This window comes from Stegodyphus dumicola, chromosome 6, assembly GCF_044657685.1.
Source record: "Stegodyphus dumicola isolate Sdum_Otavi_A_Nest chromosome 6, ASM4465768v1".
NCBI lineage: Eukaryota > Metazoa > Arthropoda > Arachnida > Araneae > Eresidae > Stegodyphus > Stegodyphus dumicola.
In genome coordinates, this window is record NC_140773.1 from 197,128,309 (window position 1) to 197,146,335 (window position 18,027).

The 18,027-nt window shown below is 32.4% G+C and overlaps 1 protein-coding gene across 1 annotated transcript; it reads right to left on the reverse strand.

Annotated features, from left to right (window-relative positions):
* Positions 1–7,474: 7,474 nt before the first annotated feature.
* LOC118200003 (uncharacterized) lies at positions 7,475–14,639 on the reverse strand. The gene is made up of 4 exons (XM_085819715.1): positions 14,604–14,639; positions 13,179–13,435; positions 12,288–12,334; positions 7,475–8,014 (listed from the first exon to the last, which is right to left on the reverse strand). The coding sequence occupies exons 1-4, from the start codon at positions 14,637–14,639 to the stop codon at positions 7,614–7,616; spliced, it is 741 nt and encodes a 246-aa protein (XP_085675841.1). The 3' UTR covers positions 7,475–7,613.
* Between the last annotated feature and the right edge of the window lie 3,388 nt (positions 14,640–18,027).

Genomic DNA, 18,027 nt, shown 5'->3' on the forward strand with positions numbered 1-18,027 from the left:
GCTGATGGAATTTTAAAGTATAGTGAATTGGCTAGAATAATATTGGCCATCCTAACAGTTTCCCTATTAATGCAGAATGTGAAAGGATTTTCAGTGTTGTTGCAAAAACAAATTATTAAATTAGATCTATTATTAGTATTATATTGGCAAGTATGCAATATTTGTTTATCTAATCCCTAATAAAAAGGGAAGAGATTGAGTAGTGGTCTGCTATTTTTAAAACAGCTTCAAAGCAAGAAAAAAATCATCATCTGTGTTAGCAATTAGCACACAGAGGCTGCTCGCACATTTTTTAGACAATTTTCATTGCAATGGCAAAAATATTTTACCTTAAATTTTTATGTTTTAAATGTTCTTTTGATAACCCTTGCTTTTTACTATCTTTATACAGTGTACTTTCTAAGAAAATAAAGCCATTTTTTTAGTGTCAAAAGAAGTATTTTTTTCTCATAGCTCTTGAAGAGCTCTCTAAAATCTAAGAACATTTGGACAAGCCGCTTTTTAAAAATCCGAAAGTGCAAAAATACATTTGTGATAGATCAGAAGAAATTTAGTAGGGATATGAGTGAAGGCTGATACCCATTTCTTTTCCCATTTTTTATGTGAAATTGACAGTAGATTTTGATGTGTTGCTGCTTGCTTTCTCTTGATGCAGTTCTACTGATTGCTCACACTGTGTGTAAACAGAAGGTATTTCATATTTGAAAACTGGGTAAAATATATTTGATAATATATGGTATTGAACTTGACATTTTTCTCCACTGTATTTTTAATGTACTGTTACATGAAAAACCAGTAACAATCATAAATCCCTTAAAAAATGTTTTTTAGATTCCTTGAACCATGTTTTACGATTTTTTTCCTTCCTTTTTGATGATAATAAATGGATCTCTTTTCATTGCAATCACTTAAGTACACCCAAGATAGATATGTGATAAAATTTTTTTCCAGATAAATGTTTCTCATAAAGAATTTTGCAGCACATTCAGCGATATGCCATGGAGAAAGATGAGGCACTTTTTTTTCACCTTTTTAATATTGAAGTCGGCATTAATCACTTTGTTTACAGTTGACACTGAGTATTTTAATGATTTTTCAGCTGTTCTTTGACTTGGCAGATTTTTTTTTTTAACATTCAAGATTTTCCATTTGCAACACTCAAAACATTTCATTTTTTCCTCTTGGAGATGTATTTGTTGCAAATTTCCCATTTGAAGCTAAATATTGACTTCTTTTTTTCCTTTGTTGTTGACAACATTACTTATCGTAGGGTTAGATATTGAAAAAGCATGGTTTTCACAACGTTTTTTAATAACTATATACGAATAATTTTCTTCGGAAAGAGCACAAACATAACCTTCCATCCATTGCTTCTTTAAAAGTGACATTTTGCATGAAAACAAAGCTGTCAAGTAACAGATGATAATTTATACTTTAAAAAATATAGTTGCTGTTAAAGCAAAAATTCCAAACAGTTTTTGCTTTCTTCTTTTTTTTACAGCAAAGCAAAATCGTCTAAAAGATGTGCGAACAGCCTATGTATCAGTACATTTTTCATGTTGTTACCTTTTGAATTATCTTGTAGTATGTTAATTTTAGGTATGTGTGAATTTAGATTAATTAGTTCAGGGTTGTCACGTTACCTGGAAAAACGGAAAGAGTCTGGGAATTCTAAAATTGGCCAAAAAAATCAGAACTATTTTAGTCAAAATCTGAAAAAGTCAGGAGATTTCATATGGCAGTCCCCAGAAAAGCAAGTTTTGTGCCAACATTGAAAGTGATCACTTTCTTGTTGAATTACGTATCACGTGAGCCTCATTTGGGCAGCTGGCCGACTTAAAATGAATTTTCAGAAAAATCTAAAATAGTCCTGAAAAATTTTACAAATAATTGTTATGATTAAATATGAAATTTCAAGTAGGAGTGAAATTAATTTATGTAAAATCGAAGTAGTCAAAATTTAAATAAATTGTTTGAAATTTTGCTTTTAATTCACTATTAAAGCAGTATTTCTGATAGCGCACATAAATGTTTTCCTAATCATAATAGAATAGGGTACTCTTATATCTTTCATTGAAATAAAAGTTTGGCTTTATTTCCCCATCTTAAATTCATTGTATACAAAAATTTGTGAACTCTTAAATTATTTTCTGTACATGATGAAAATTTACATGCATTTTACACTTTTTATAATTTTGTAGAATTAAAGGAGGCAGTATGTTCCTTTGTTGGACTTATATGAAGAACACTTCCCTTTGTCGTGTAAATATAACAATGTTATGCATAGATATATGTTTTTAATTACACCGTATACGCTCACATAATGTCCACACTTTTTTTACTAAAATTACATCACTAAAATGCAGGTGCGGACATAACACGTTTCGTTCAAATGTTGTGCTTTTTCTCGTGAGTAATTTTGGGTGTAAATTTCAATTCAAACAGCCAAGTTACGTTCGAAGTGGAAGAAAATGGCATAAGTAATAAAAGTATTAAATTTAAAGTTGTTTAATAGCTACCTAAAATTTACAAACTCACTTTCTCCCAAACACATATATAATATAAATTACTGCATTTAAGTTATCAACGCTCGACATTATTAGTTTTCACATGAGCACAATATAGAGGCACAAATTGACCAACACTTGCAATTTTAATATTTACTTTTACACAAATTAAATAAGCGTTGGTTCTTTTAATATCTTGCCTACATTATTTTTCTAAAAAGTCTGTTTTGACGAACTGTACGAAAATCCATTTTGTTTCATCATTTGCCGCAACCAGCCTTCACTCGCCTTGAACTGCAACGTAGAAATGTCTTCTTCTCGAACCGCAGCAAGCGCTCTTATTTGGCACATTTCCCGTGTTACTGCGTGCCCTTCAGTACACATATCATGAACATACGCAACTACTTTTTTTCTCAAGTTCGGAAATTTACATTTCGAACCATGAAACGCACGTCTTGTTATGTTTGTTGCTGCCAGTTGATCACTCTGTTGCTCCATGAAATGTCCCTGAAAAATGTGAAAATTGCCTACCAGCGGCCGTCTGTTTTTTATAGCGTGTAATGTTGTTTTCTCTGTACATCAAAACTTTCCATACATGACTTTCGTAGTGGATGAATGTCAATGAATATTAAAGTAAAATTATAGGGAAATAAAGCACAATGGAAAAATAATAATATCTGTTTATTTCTAACAGCAGGATAATTTGATAACTCTTGTTTGCTCCACTCTGTTTGCTTTACACATTTTTCATCCATCTATATACTCTTGCTACTGCTCTTTTTTCATTTTCCTGCACAAATTCTACGACTTTCAGTTTAAAAGCCGTTGTATTTTCCCATTTCAAACACGCTACTTGCTAACTACCACGAATTCCAAATGATACTATGAATGAAAAGAGAAAGCTTGAAATATGCGAATGCTCCAAGGGGAAAGGAGGGAAAAGTAATTTCATTACAAAATAGTATTTCCAGTATGGTGAAAACCTGTTTGGACTGCTTTCATTTATTATCGCATCTGCCGAGTGGATTGCTGGCGCAGATGTTAGACTGAATAACAGTTGCATCAGAATGCAAAGAAAGTCTCTGCTTCCCATCGTGGCACCAACCAAAGAGAAAACAAAAACATATCCTTTCTTTAAAGATCTTTATTGACTGAAGGGGAAAATGCGATGTTAAAAAAAAAATGTATTTTAAAGTAAGAAATTCTTTAGTTTTTAGGGTGCAGACAATTTTATTTTGATTGACTCTTTTTTTTTTTTTTTTTTTTTTTTGTATACGTATAGGATTTTTAATTCATCTGGAGCCCAAAATAAAATTTGTTCCATTACTTTAATTTATTCTTCAATTAATTATTATTAATTTAATATAGTTAATTTTTTATTGTATCTTTTTATTACAAAAACTGTCAAACTTTCAAAGCTTAGTTTATTTTGTTAAATGTTTACCGTCTAATTCCTAGTTCTAAAAACTATTCCATTGAAAATTTTGACTTGCTGAAGTTCAAGTAATCAAAAGTATTTTAAAAGAAATAGAAACATTGTAGATGCAACTCTCTGTGTATATGCAAATGTGACATGTAATTAAAAAGAAGGTACTTATAAGTCTGTCTTTGGCACGGCTGTTAGAGTATATATCGTACTCCTTTTATGTTACAAAAAAACTTTCCTTTGAAGGGCAACTTTTAATTTTGGGAAAGTGAATATAATTGTATGGAGATAAATCTGGAGAACATGTAGGTTGACTGACAACATAAACTTGTTTTTAGGCAGAAGCAGCTGTACGAAGTGGTAATTGACTGGTGGGAAGATATGAGCAATACAACAGGTTTGGAATAAGTTTCTGACTGAAGTCATCTCTTTAAGATTGCAAATCATCTGCTCAGCAAAATGTTTAAAATTGCAGAATTGTTTTATCACCTCACTTTGTAAGATAAAAATGCCATTAGTCTGACTCCTGTTTAATCTTCTCAGAATGCAGCGAAATTATCGTCTCATCTTTAGCTTAGATTACAAAGTAATGTGTTAAAAAAACTTAAAAATCTGGTTTTGGTACCTGAAAATATACTTTAAATATTTAAAAATTGACTAGTAATTTAGAGATTTAACCTGTCTCCTTCCTAAATAAAATGGGGTGCACCAATGGTCGACAAGTCAAAAACCACTGAATACCCAAATGTGGCTGGCTGCCGTTTTGTAGTTTCTCCAGGTAACACCTCTTCCAAATGATGATGATGGCAGATGAGCTCTTAGCTTTGCCGATTGAACCCCCCAGAGTTGTATTAACCTTTTCGTCATCCGTAACGCGTCTAGTGCGTTCAAGTGAAACTTCCGCAGGTCGGCCGTAACTCGCCTCAAGCGTTCCTTCTACATTTTAAAACTTTTAAACGTTTAAAAACGCTTTCTAAATGTTTTCTTGTTTGAGTTTTTATTTTTGTTTGTATTTTGTTTCTAATACCTCCTAGAGTGTAGCACTAATCAGGCATTCTATTTCTAATTGAATTTCCCCGGGTTTTATGAATATTCGCGCCATTTTGCATAAGATACAAGACAGTGAGAGATGGCTTCAACGTCTACTCAGCAGAAAAAGAGAAAAAATGAGGTGAATTGGAAAGACAAGAAGGATATACGTTTGATGAGAACAGTCCATAATAACTTGATGATTGATGTTGGAACACGGAAAAGAACTGTAAAAAAATCAATAATTGTAAAAGATTACAACAACAAAATGGTAGGAGTGGACCGCCTGGATCAGATGTTATCAAATTATCCTGCTGTTAGAAATAAACAGAGATATTATTATTTTTCCATTATGCTTTATTTCCCTATAATTTTACTTAATATTCATTGACATTCAACCACTACGAAAGTCATGTATGGAAAGTTATGATGTACAGAGAAAACAACATTACACGCTACAAAAAACAGACGGCCGCTGGGAGGCAATTTTCGCGGACAGGAGAAGACTGCTTGGACCATATCACAAATAACCTAAGAAAATGCTGTAAGATTTTCAAACAGATAAAAGTATAAATTTTGATTTAATTCAGGTATAAAATTAAAACGATGTCAAATTTTAAAATTAAGAGCAAAGCTTGGATTTCTAAAATATTGCAGATTTAAATATTACAAATTTATATATTTATTAATTATCTATATAATAATGAATCTTAGTTTAAATCCTCTTACTGTATTAGTTCCAGTCCAGCCATATAAGATTACAGTTTTTGATTTTTACTTGCGATCAGTGACAAGTTTTATTTGAAGGAGACAGTGCCACTAGCCAACACTGGCTCAAAGAATAAGGCCTGAGCATGAACGGCCGACTGGTCAGTGATGCCATGATCAGAAGACCAATGCAAAGCAGCAGAAAGTATTTCCCATAAGTTTAAAACAATACTCCTGTTATGATTCTGTAATTTGCATATTTTTATAACGCTCTCACTTTGTAAATTCAGATTCTGCATTATTATTGAGCCTAAATTTAAATATTTATTTAAATTTAGAGCCTAAATTTAAATTTAAATTTCTGAAAACCTTATTGGAAATTATAAACAACTAAAAATATAAATACTGTGTGCATATTTTTTTCCCGAATTCTGGACATTTGCTTCTCAAGCAGTGTATGAGTAATTAAAAAAATGCTAAACAATAAATTAATAAAATAAACAAATAGTGGTAAAATTACTGATATTATTTTGGTCTAATTTTGAGCCATTCTTTTAAAAATATGAAGTCAGAGATACTTAGTTTGTTCACCTGCTATTAATCAGTTAACGTCTTCAGAATTATTTTATCATTTATATAATTATTATCAGGGCAATTATGCTGAAGAAATAATTAAAAAACTTCCATAGAATTTGTTCAAATATTTTGCTAAAAAAATATTCAGTAAAATAAATGATGTAACTAAAAAGAACTCTTAAAACAAACTTCAAATTAAAAAAAAAAAAAAAATGCGGCATGTAGAAAACTTACCATAATGAGCACATAACACTACCTTTGGTAAACTGGCTGAAACTGATTTAAACACATTATCGTAATGGATATAAATTTAATTCTTTCTTTTCCTTGTATAGCTGTGATATTGTTAATCTCTTTATTCGAGATACTTTGCACATTCTGCAACTGTTCAGGAAACTGTAGTTACAAGTACAGTATTATTCTTTGCTTTAGCACCCACGACTTACTATTAAAATTTTCTACCATGTTTTTTGCATTCTATCAAATTATTTTACTTCTTTTCATTGGTGTGATGCAAAAAATTTATTTTTGTTTTAACATCCCTTGAAATAATGTATATTCATGGCTCGAATCTTTTTTTTTTTTTTTTTAACAAAACTTATTTTATCTGAAGCTTCAGCTAAAATGAGATGCACGATTTTATTACCTAAGTATGTCATTAACTTAATTATTGATTTTCAGTTATCTATTTATGAACCTGTTCCCTCTAGAAAATCGTCACAAAAACACTCTTCTTCTTAGGCAGATAGCTCTTGTGTGCTTCACCATAATCAAATAACCATCCCTCGTATTTGGAATAATGTCATTATGTAGCTATTTCTGAAGTAATTAACTCATTTTATGCACAGTTAGGACTGGTGTCCTGTTAAAGTACCAATTGTTTTTATCCTCAGAAGAAAAAGTCCATAGCTGTTGAAAATTTTGTATGGTATTTTTATTTTGCTACAAAAGAAAAAAAACATCATCTGGCACTGAAACTAAATACAAAAACGCCGTCCAAAAGCATTATGGCAAAAGCATTTTGATTTGAATATACATTATGATACACTGTTTTTAGTTATAAAAATTTAGGTTGCAACATGCCAATATGCATGCAATCATTTTCATGTGTGTAACAATCTTGAATAAATGAATACTTTTTCAGTTTTTTTTACTAAAATAAAATGTTTTATTCATAAAAGTATTTGAGTGAAACATACTTTGACATCTAAAATGCATAAGCCTCAGACTAGAGTATATATAATAACTTGAAATTTCTTTCTAAGAATAAACATTGCTAATAGTTTTATATTGCCTACAAGGTAGAAGGCAAACAGTTTACTAATTTTTAATAACTACCTGAAACTTTTAGCACTTTTTATTATGGATTATTGAGTCTTTTTATTCTCAGTTACTGTAGATGACACTGCACTATTGCAAATTGAACAAGATTCACAGCAACTTAGTTGTGTGCTTGCTGTTGATGATACATTATTGTACCGCAGAGGAGAACAATTGAGGCAGCTGCAGTGTGAAAGGAAAGGCTGTGGATGAATTGAGGCTTGGTATGACCATGGATTGAAGCTCCTGTTTGCAGGTTGGAGATAATTACAAGGTGAATATCTGTTAAATGCACAAGGCATGGAATGAAATGGATAGTTAGGATAACCCAGTGGAATTGAGTTACTTGGACTAGGAAAACTGGCAAAAGCATTTTGATATTCTGGTTCCATCTCTGTGTTTCCAGAAGTCATGGCCACAACTCCTTTATTCGAAGGTGAAATATTTTCTGAAACAATATAAAAAAAGCATTTCATGAGATTTGTGATAAATGTTATAGAAAGTCTGATCAGATTTATGACATTAAAATATCTCTCCAGCAGATTTAATTAATAATCAGTTACATGTTATGTTCCAAAACAAATGGGAGAAAACTATTTTATATTTATGAATGTGTCATGCAGAAATAATTTTGTGTTTTCAATTGATTTCTACAATTTTCCTGAATATAATGCTCCTCAATTAAAAAAAAAAATTAAATAGTTATTTTCTGTTATAGGACAACCTAAGCCAAGCTGTTTTATATAGCAAGGCTCACTGCGAAAAAAAAAGTGAGGGAACAGTTTATATCTCTCGTTCTGCTGGACCGATTAACGAAATCCAAATTGCGTTTTTCACGTCTCGAAAGTCTAGTATATATACTAGATTTATATATAGCATTATTCTAACATAGGGATTTTTGACACAAAATTGGACTTTTTCTGAAATGACATGCCAATTTGTTTTCCATAATTCGATTCTACGACTCAAGTTATGCCTAAATATTAAATTTTGTAAAGTTTGATGCGAAATTTACGGAGAAATTCAAAAATTTAACTTGGCGCATTTTTTTCAGTTTTTGCCAACAATAATTCACTTGGCGAACATCTTAATTTATGGCTAACTATTTTCCTTTCCCTGTTTATATTGTGCAAGAAAGTCACATCATTCCTACGTTCAAATAATTTTAACAAAGTGCCTAAACCACATTTGATGTTTTATCGCGTTCAACAAATATGCTAAATTTCAAAACGCGCCAATATATAAATTCACGTATATCTTCAGAAATTTTGAATAAAATATTTTTTTAGGTGTACTTAGAAATACATCTACTTTAGGATGATGGTAAAAATTTATAGGTTATAATTCAAAAAATTTTCCCAAAAATTTATAAAAATGATTTAAAAATAAATTATATGAATTGGCCGAATTTTATTTGTAATGAATCTAAATTTCGAAATGTGAAAGGAAAAATCAAATAAGTTTAATAAAAAAATAGAAATTAATAAATATTGTTACGAAATGTCCAGGCGCGGTAAGATAGCTTCCCCGCAAAGCAATTTTAGGGTTGCCATAAAATAGCAAAAGATGACCGGGTTGCCACATTTGGCGAGAAATCCCAAAATTGGCGATATGCCATGGACGGATGGAGAATCTTCTGGAACGAATTCTTACCGGTTTAGCCCAGAATGTTCTCGAACACAAGCCGAAAGCTATATAAACCCTGCTGGTCCGCAGTCAGTTAGTGTGTGTTTAATCGAGAAGGCGAGTCAGAGTGCCTCGTCTGGAGGGCGAGTTAGTTAGTATCGAGTTGGTGTCTCGCCTAGCGAGTCAATCCCTGCGGAGTCGGTACAAGTTGACAGCCGGGCAGCGAGTGCCGAGTGGGTCGTTGAGTTCACCGAAGGAGTCTCTTAGTGCATCGTCGAGAGAACGTGCTGAGCTCCGGGAACGACTGAACCGAAGAGCCGGGAGCCGTGTGCTCTGTGTGTCGTCGAGTGCATCGCGAGTTGTAGCGTGGAGAATCTCGAGAGTACGTGAAGTTCCGAGAACGACCAAGCAGAGTCGGGAGCTGTACTCTAGTGCTTTGCCGTGAAGCTGTCTCCACCGTGATAGCCTGATAACCTGTGTCGCTGATCGTGTCAGCGTGTTTATAGTAGTGCATCGACGACTGTAAACATATTTTGGAGCTGTCCTGACAATACTGGCCACTAAAGTGTGTTTCGATACTTCATCAAGTGTCGTCGTTATTCATCCAAATTCACACGAACCCCGTACGAACTGGTGTCAGGAAATAACATAACTTGTGTCAGAAGTAAAAGAGAACGAACGCAACAATATATACCCAATTCAATTAACATTGAGGAGCTAAAATTTTGAAAGATAATTTTTTAAAATCTATTTTTACGAAACTTGGCAGGTTGGCTTAACTTGAGTCGTAGAATCGAAATATAGAAAAAAATCGGCATGTCATTTCCGAAAAGTCCGATTTTGTGTCAAAATACCTATATTAGAACAACGCTATAAATAATGAATAAGTCGCGCTTTCGAAACATGAAAAACGCAATTTGAATTCATCAATGGGCCCAGTAAAACGATAGATATATAGAACTGCAATCTACACGCGCCAATTTGAACTTTTCAATCTGTTAAGCACTTTCACCGTCATTCCATTTCAATTGCGATAATTTTTTTTAAACATATCTTTTAGATCAGTGGTGCCCAACTTGATCGGAGCCAATTTAGAATTTAAAAAATTGTGTTGAGCCACAATATTACACTCTATTTTTAATACATATATACTATATTTTAATATTCCAATAATAAACATATATAATACATAAATAATATAAATGTGTGGTGTATGTTAAAGAAAAGGTGTGATTATATACTCTTTATGTTACTATTTATTAAAAATTCAATGAGATGCAAATTAAATGCAAGAAAAACACATTTTAACATGAAACCTGACACTGCATGCCTTCTGTGAGTTTATTGAGCCTCTGGTGATATGATGTTATGGCTAAATTGATGCAGTCATTCGGATGTTCGTTTATTATTCTGCATCTTAAATTTGATTTTACAAATTCGTTGCTGAAAAACCACTTTGTTATGTAAGTTAATCCAAAGCCGGATTTTAACGTTTGAAAAGTTTTAAGAGTGGATATCTTTTCTAACCTATGAATATCCAAAAGTCTGTTTGCGATATTCTTGTTTTTAATTGTAAATTAGACTGAAAATCAATTATTTTCATTTCTAGAACAGTAGAATTTTTATTTAACATAACTCCGATCGGTTATGATATTTCAAATGTATTAGTACCAAATGGATATGAAATGAATGAAACAATGGATTGAATTTCATAAAAATTAGGTAGTGTAATTTGGAAACTGTTTCAAGTTCGACAAGATTTTCAGAATATTTAATTTTTCCAGTTTTCTTGTATTTCTTAATAAAACGAATGTGATTTTAATTTAAACGCATTTATACTTATTAACTTAACAGCAGTCTTTTTTTTTTTTTTTTTTTTTTTTTCCCCTGAAGTTTTAGTTTATTTGTTTCTGTTATTATGTTAGTAAGAAAAGCTAGATCAAATAACAGCAGTTCTTAGTAAGTTTCATTTCTGGGTTCTAAAAACTGTTGTATCTCTGAAAGAAGCTCAAAAATCATTGTAGGACTTTTGCCTTACTAAGTTATTTAATTTAAGAATGTAATATCAATAATAATGTTCATCAGTCAGTTCTTTGAACAATCTATTCTGAAGTGATCTTGTATGAATAGAATTTATAATCTGTTCAACAACTTTCATCGTATGTTCATAATGTAAAATTGTGTATACAATACCTGATAATAATGCAGTGGTAGTTAAAAATTTGAAAAATCAGCATCATTCTTTCATGATGTAATGAAACTAACAGCAGAACCAGCCATAGCTGGTGTTAATCTTGTTATGAATACAAGATTTTGAAGCTGGAAATTAATTTCAGTTATAAGGTTTTTAATAGCTTAGTACATGTTTACTCCGCATGTATTGCTTTTTAATGGCAAACCTGACAGTTTATCTTCCTTCTATAACTGTTAATGACCATCCTTATAAAAATATGTTGCAGATACCTGATGATTCATCACACTGTATACTTAAGAAGAAAATGCATATTTGTAAATTGCGAGTAATGGAATATCTGGCCATCTCATCTCCTTCTTCCACCATAAAAAAGCTGTGTTGCTGTTTTTTTTTCGGGGGGGGGGGTTATTGTATTTTTCAAACTCTCTCTCTCTGAACTCTGGGAAGCATTGTCTCTAAGCTAAAGAATGTGCTTCTCGTAGAGGGACTTGTAAGGATCATCAATTATAAATAAAAGAAAAAAAAATGGTGCTTTTCCGGAATCGCAACAGCAGAAGAAAATGAGGGGGAATTAAAATATAGAGAGACAGTAGTCTCAATAACGAACGGAAGCAGAAATGAACTCTGCTTACCGTATCTGTAATCAATCTCTTTGCATCATTTTAAATTCTTTGTAAATAGTAATAAAATATGTTGTTTTTGTAAATAAAGGTGTTTATTAAATTAAAAGCCAAATGACTAGATTTGTGAATTCATGTAACAGGATCATTCTGTTAGCCGTCCATCGCAAAGAAGAAAGTTCTACTTATGTATAGGCAGGTTCACATATCTACTACGCTGTAAACAATTTACATATTGATGATCAACAGTGTGTGCACAGATTTCAAAAGCTGCATCTCACCTGATGAATTTGCTTTCGTCGATTCATTTTCTGACCTCCTCTTGCTCCTAAAAGAAGGGAAGGCACGAATGAAAAAATTATTCACTCTTTTGTTCTAATAAAGACATTTCATAATAACACATCAGAATAATTGAAAGTTGCTTTAATAAAGTTTCTGGAACCGGTTGTCCTTATGATCTTTAACAGAATAATTTAAAACTTTTAATATGAATCGCCTTTTCTAGAGTTGCATCAAAAAAATTTTAATTTTTCCTATTTTTGCCAAAATGAGGCACACTAAAATTATTCTAGTTAAAAAGTCTTTACTTGATATTCAGTTTTAAACTGGAACCTTGAATCAATGATAAAGGTGTACTGAGTGGTGAAATCATTCTGAAAAATCTCGTATATACATTATATCAAATTATTCGATTGTAAATACTTACCCTATTTTAAATGCTCTAGCATAAGGATTCTTTTCAATTTTCAAATCCGCAAGCTTTAGGAAAAAAAGGTCGGTTAATTAGTACATGATAATTTTTCAGAGTTTCAGACAAATAAAAGAATTTTTTTTAGTACAATGATTTTTCACAAAAAATAATCTGTCATAAATATAAAGGGTGTCCCAAAATTAACGCAAGATTTGAATTCAATATAAAAGAGAGTTTTTAGTCTTTAGATATTTATTTTTTAAGTGAATCATAAAGTACATAAAATAGGGTTATTTATGGAATAACACATCGGGCGAATGGCCTCCACGGCTTTGCTGGCACATACGCACCCTTTCGTCGAAATGTTTCATGACATTTCTGCGTAATTGTGGCTGAATTTCGTTGATGCAGCGTTTAATTTCGTCTTGTAATGCACGTGTGGTTGTGGGATTGTTGACATAGACCTTTGACTTCCGATAACCCCCATAAGAAGAAATCTAATGGTGTTAAGTCACATGATATAGGAGGCCAATTCTGATCACCGAAACGAGAGATTATACGACCAGGAAATGCCTGATGCAGTAATTGAATTGTTTCATTGGCTGTATGGCATGTGGCACCGTCTTGTTGAAACCACATATTGGCCACATCAATATCATCCAATTTCGGCAGAAAAAACTGTGTTATCATGTCACGATATCGAGCACCATTAACAGTTGCTGCTTGACCAGCCTTATTCTGAAAAAAGTATGGTCCAATGATGCGTCCTGCCCAAAATCCGCACCAAACAGTGACACGTTATGGGTGCATTTGTTTTTCACTAATCATAGGTGGGTTCTCTCAACCCCAAACACAGCAGTTTTTGGAGATAACAAAGCCATCGAGGTGAAAATGTGCTTCATCGCTTAGGATTATTTTGCTCGAAAAACCAACATCCACTTTTTGATGATTAATAATCCCTTCCACGAAATTTCTTCGCTGTTCATGGTCATTAGGCTTCAGTTGTTGTGTTAATTGAATTTTGTAAGCATGAAGACACAGACCTTTTGTGAGTATACGCTGTAGAGAGCTTCTTGAAATTTGCAATTCTTATCCACGACGTCGAATTGATGCTCTTGGTTTTTCACCAACACTCTGACGCACTGCTTCAATATTGACATTTGAACGTCGTGTTTTTGAACGACCGGTGTGTTTAGCGTCTCCAACTGATCCAGTATCCACGAATTTTTCAATTAATCTTTTAACAGTTGACGAGGTTAAAACACTATTTTTACCATATGTTATATAAAATTTTCGAACTGCGGCCGCCAAACTTTCATTATTTTTAAAATATTGTTCAATAATGAAGACACGTTGTTGTATCGTATAACGCTCCCTTTTCACTAACCTTAAATTCTCGGCTTTCAAACTGTTCTTTTTTTTAGGGTTGCGAACAACTTAATGCAAAAATGGCGCCAAATTCAAATCTTGCGTTAATTTTAAAATACCCTTTACAAGGTAAACAACAAGTTTTTCTCCAAATTCACTGCATTTGGATGTTTTTGCCATTATTATAACGTTCTCAGATTTATTAATTTAATGGAGTGTCCACCAGGTGCCACCCTGTCTTCGAAACACTTTATAATTCTGCTTATTGAAAATGCTGTAACAAAGGCATTAAGATAAACCTTATAATTTGAAGGCGTTGAACTTAATAATTTCTACTATTGAAAGCTATGTATTGGTTATGTAGCCTGTGTATGTAAATAAAGTGTACATATTTGTCTATGTCCCTTACCTCATGATTAAATCGATTAATCTACATCCCTTGTCAGAAAGGTTCTAGGACAATTTTTTATTTTTTTTATTTTTTTTTTATTTCTGAATTTGCAGTACTAAAAAGAAACAAATGTTATTTTTATGTTACCTGGTATGTATTCTTACTTGACATGACCTTGGCCATGTTTCTACGCAAACTTACTAGATGGCAGGGTGTGGCAGTTTGTTGCTAAGCAACACACTGTTCGGATTATTGTCGCATTCGTTAAAGTAACACAATGGATGCTGATTGTGAGCAAAGAGTGAACATTAAGTTCTGCGTTAAGCTCGGGAAAACCCTTAGTGAAACGTGGAACATGATTAAGCAAGCATATGTAGGCGAGGCACTCCCAAAAAGTCGTGCTTTCGAGTGGCACAAAAGGTTTCGTGAAGGCAGAGATTCAGTGTAAGACGATTCCAGAGCTGGTAGCTTGTCTATAGCACATATCGGTGCAAACGTGTAGCATTAGGCCAGTTATTGCAAGAACGCTGTCGTGTAACTCTGCATATGATATCAGAAGAACTGAATTTGAACTGTGTGCAAGACGATCCCAGAGCTGATACCGACTGATGCCTTGAGCTTGTAAGCAGTTACTGCAAGAAGACCATCGTATAACTGTGCGTGATATCAGAAGAACTAAATTTAAATCGTAATGTGTGTCATAAGATTTTACGCGAAGTGGAAGCTTAATACAAGAATCGTCCCTCACTTACTAACAGACGAACAGAAAGTGGTAAGACAAAGAAATTCTTGATCAAGATTATTGCTGACATCCAACGGGCTGTGACAAATGAGCTTGCAAGCATCGCAGTTGAAAATTTCCTTGCTTGCTTCCAAGACCTACAGAAACGTTGGCAGTTGTGTGTAGATAGCCAAGGCAATTGTGTATAGATAGTATATTTAATACTTTGATAGCAGCAGCTAGGGTCATTACTTTGTAAATGCAATTTTCTATTTTTTGCGACCTCTGTCCTGGAACTTTTCTAACAAAGGATGTAGAAATTTGAAACATTCTAATAGGGATTTCGTTGTAAAAGAAACTCCAGAATTTGTAGTTAAAACACAAGGAATCTCAATAATATAATATACGCTCAAAAACTAAGAACTAAAGGCTATTCCCATTTTTTTCCTAATAACTTGTATCCCCAAACAGACTATGGTTGCTACAAAAAGTCATTTATCCTTATAAAGTGGATTCTTGGGGTACTATATAAATCAAATTTTCGTCTTTCAGGTGCTGTTAAACATTTTTCACACAAAATAAACATTAAACGAAAGTTTGGAATGCACCTAAAATAGAAATGAATTGCATCAGAGTTGGATTAATAATTAAGCAAACTAAGCACATGCTTAAGGCATGAAGGAAAAGAAACACCACAAAAAAGTACATAAAGACTCAACAAAAGAGGTACCACAAAAATTTCCCTTTGCCGATTTTCTCATGAAAAGAATGATGCAGCTAAATCAAGACCGAAAGAGAAACAAAACTGGCATAAATGGTTTGTGGGGCCAATAAAATCTTTGAAGTGCTTAGGGCCTTTAAAAGTCTTAACCAATCCTGATTGTATTAATGTTCATATCATGCTTTTAAAATGTTTTTAAAAATAATAAATCCAAATTTATTATATTATCTCAGGATTCAAACCTTTCACATAAGAACTTCATATTATCTCAGTTTACATTAAGCACTTACCTTTTCATTTTGATAACTTGTAACTGCAATGAAGGTAGTCTGGGGAAAGTCAAACGTATGAAAATTTGAATAATAAAGCTGTGTAATGTCACTGCATTGAACAACATGGATGCGTACCCTGTACTTATGCATGGAACGCAGAATTATCTGCCGGGAAGAAAAGTACAATAAATCACATAATGTAACACCTAAACACAAACAAATCACAAAGTCATTTATTTATACAAAATTTCGGTAGTTTTCTGTTAACCGGGCAGCAATAATCGTCAGACATTAATATTGGTAGGAAATGCAGACTAAAATAATAATGAAAACTTTAAAATATGTTCAAGACATATTGCTCTTCGAAATTATAGTAGGATTACGATAATCTGCCAGTGCCTGCAATCCATGCCCAGTTTGGGAATATAAACAATATTTATATTTTCAAATAATTTAGAAAAGCTAAATTTAAGAGCGATTTTGTTTTCATATATGTACAAGCCAATAAATAAACTTAACACACACACACACACACACACACACACAAAAAAAAAAAAAAAAAAAAAAAAAAAAATTCTGAAAGTTATTTTAACGGTCGCTCAAAAAGGATTGGTTTGGCTTGGATTATAGCAAAGCACTCGAGGGCTCTCTGCCGAAGGGTAAGGATGCCTTCGAGGAGGACTTTCTAAGGAAAACTATCTCGTATACATGTTACACATGGGGAAAACCATGAAGTCGCTCATGCAGCCAGTCTGTTCGCAGGATTCGAACCTTGGACCGAACTAGCAGTGTTTAGCGACTTCACCGCTTGGCCGCTGGTAGGCTGTCACCCAAAAGAGTTCTCTTAAAGTTTAATATGATCTATCAGCACAGGTTATCAAATGAGGCGGCTCTCAAGTAAAATAGGGTAACATTTTATAAGAAATTACATGAAAATTTACATTTAGACTAACATGAGTGTTGGACTTCAAAACAATGTAGTTTGTATTTTGTATTTATTTTACTTTAATTTTATACTTATAATTTTACAATACTTATTACTTTTACTTTTTGGCCCCTAACAATTGTTGTTAGTTTGGTTTCATGAGAGTGGCAGCAGGGCAATTCATAGAATTAGGAAAATATGTTTCTGCAGTTAGTTAGGTTTATTGAAGATTAATTATATGTTATATACCTGAGTGATGTTTTATTAAATAAATGAATACTTTAGAATATAGTAGTCTCTTTAGAGTCCTTGATACGCTGGTAGCGTAATAGTTTGACGCGTAAACGAACAATGGAAATAACTCTCTTCTCTAGACTTAAAATAAAGTAAAAATATATATATATATATATATATATCATAATATCTATAAAAATATTCTTCTATCATGATTTAAATGCATCTTTATTTAAAAAATAATTATTAATTATCATTAAAAAGTAAAAAAAAAATGATATTCTTAATAACTGCATCTATTGCTTTTAAATAACTTAATTTGATCATTAACACACACGTTCAATTTGAAAAATAAACATGTTATATTTTGCCGACTGGCAACAGACTCGAATGGGAAATGAAACGTTGGAAAATCATATTTCGAAATTAACAGCCTTTTTGAACTAAAAATACACTACATTTGTAATATATTTTAATTTAAGAAGCGAATAAATTTATTATTGAATTTATTTAGCATTTCCTGCATCCACCTCCGAACCATCTTATCTTAACTGTAAACATGGATCGTGAATCTCTACAAACGTTTTGTTTTAGACAAGTCTGTTTTGCAGTATATATTCTGCTGTTTTATAATTTTGAACTTAATGTGGCCAATATCTGTCATAAATTTATTGGTACACTACTTTTCAGACATCCTT

Excerpts from the sequence above, each read along its gene's own strand:
- LOC118200003 (XM_085819715.1), bottom strand. The coding sequence starts at position 14,639 with ATGGCCAAGGTCATGTCAAGTAAGAATACATACCAG. Across the intron at positions 13,436-14,603 it reads CAAGTAAGAATACATACCAG|AATAAGGCTGGTCAAGCAGC; the intron begins GTAACATAAAAA and ends TACTTTTTTCAG. Across the intron at positions 8,015-12,287 it reads GACGAAAGCAAATTCATCAG|AAAATATTTCACCTTCGAAT; the intron begins GTGAGATGCAGC and ends ATATTGTTTCAG.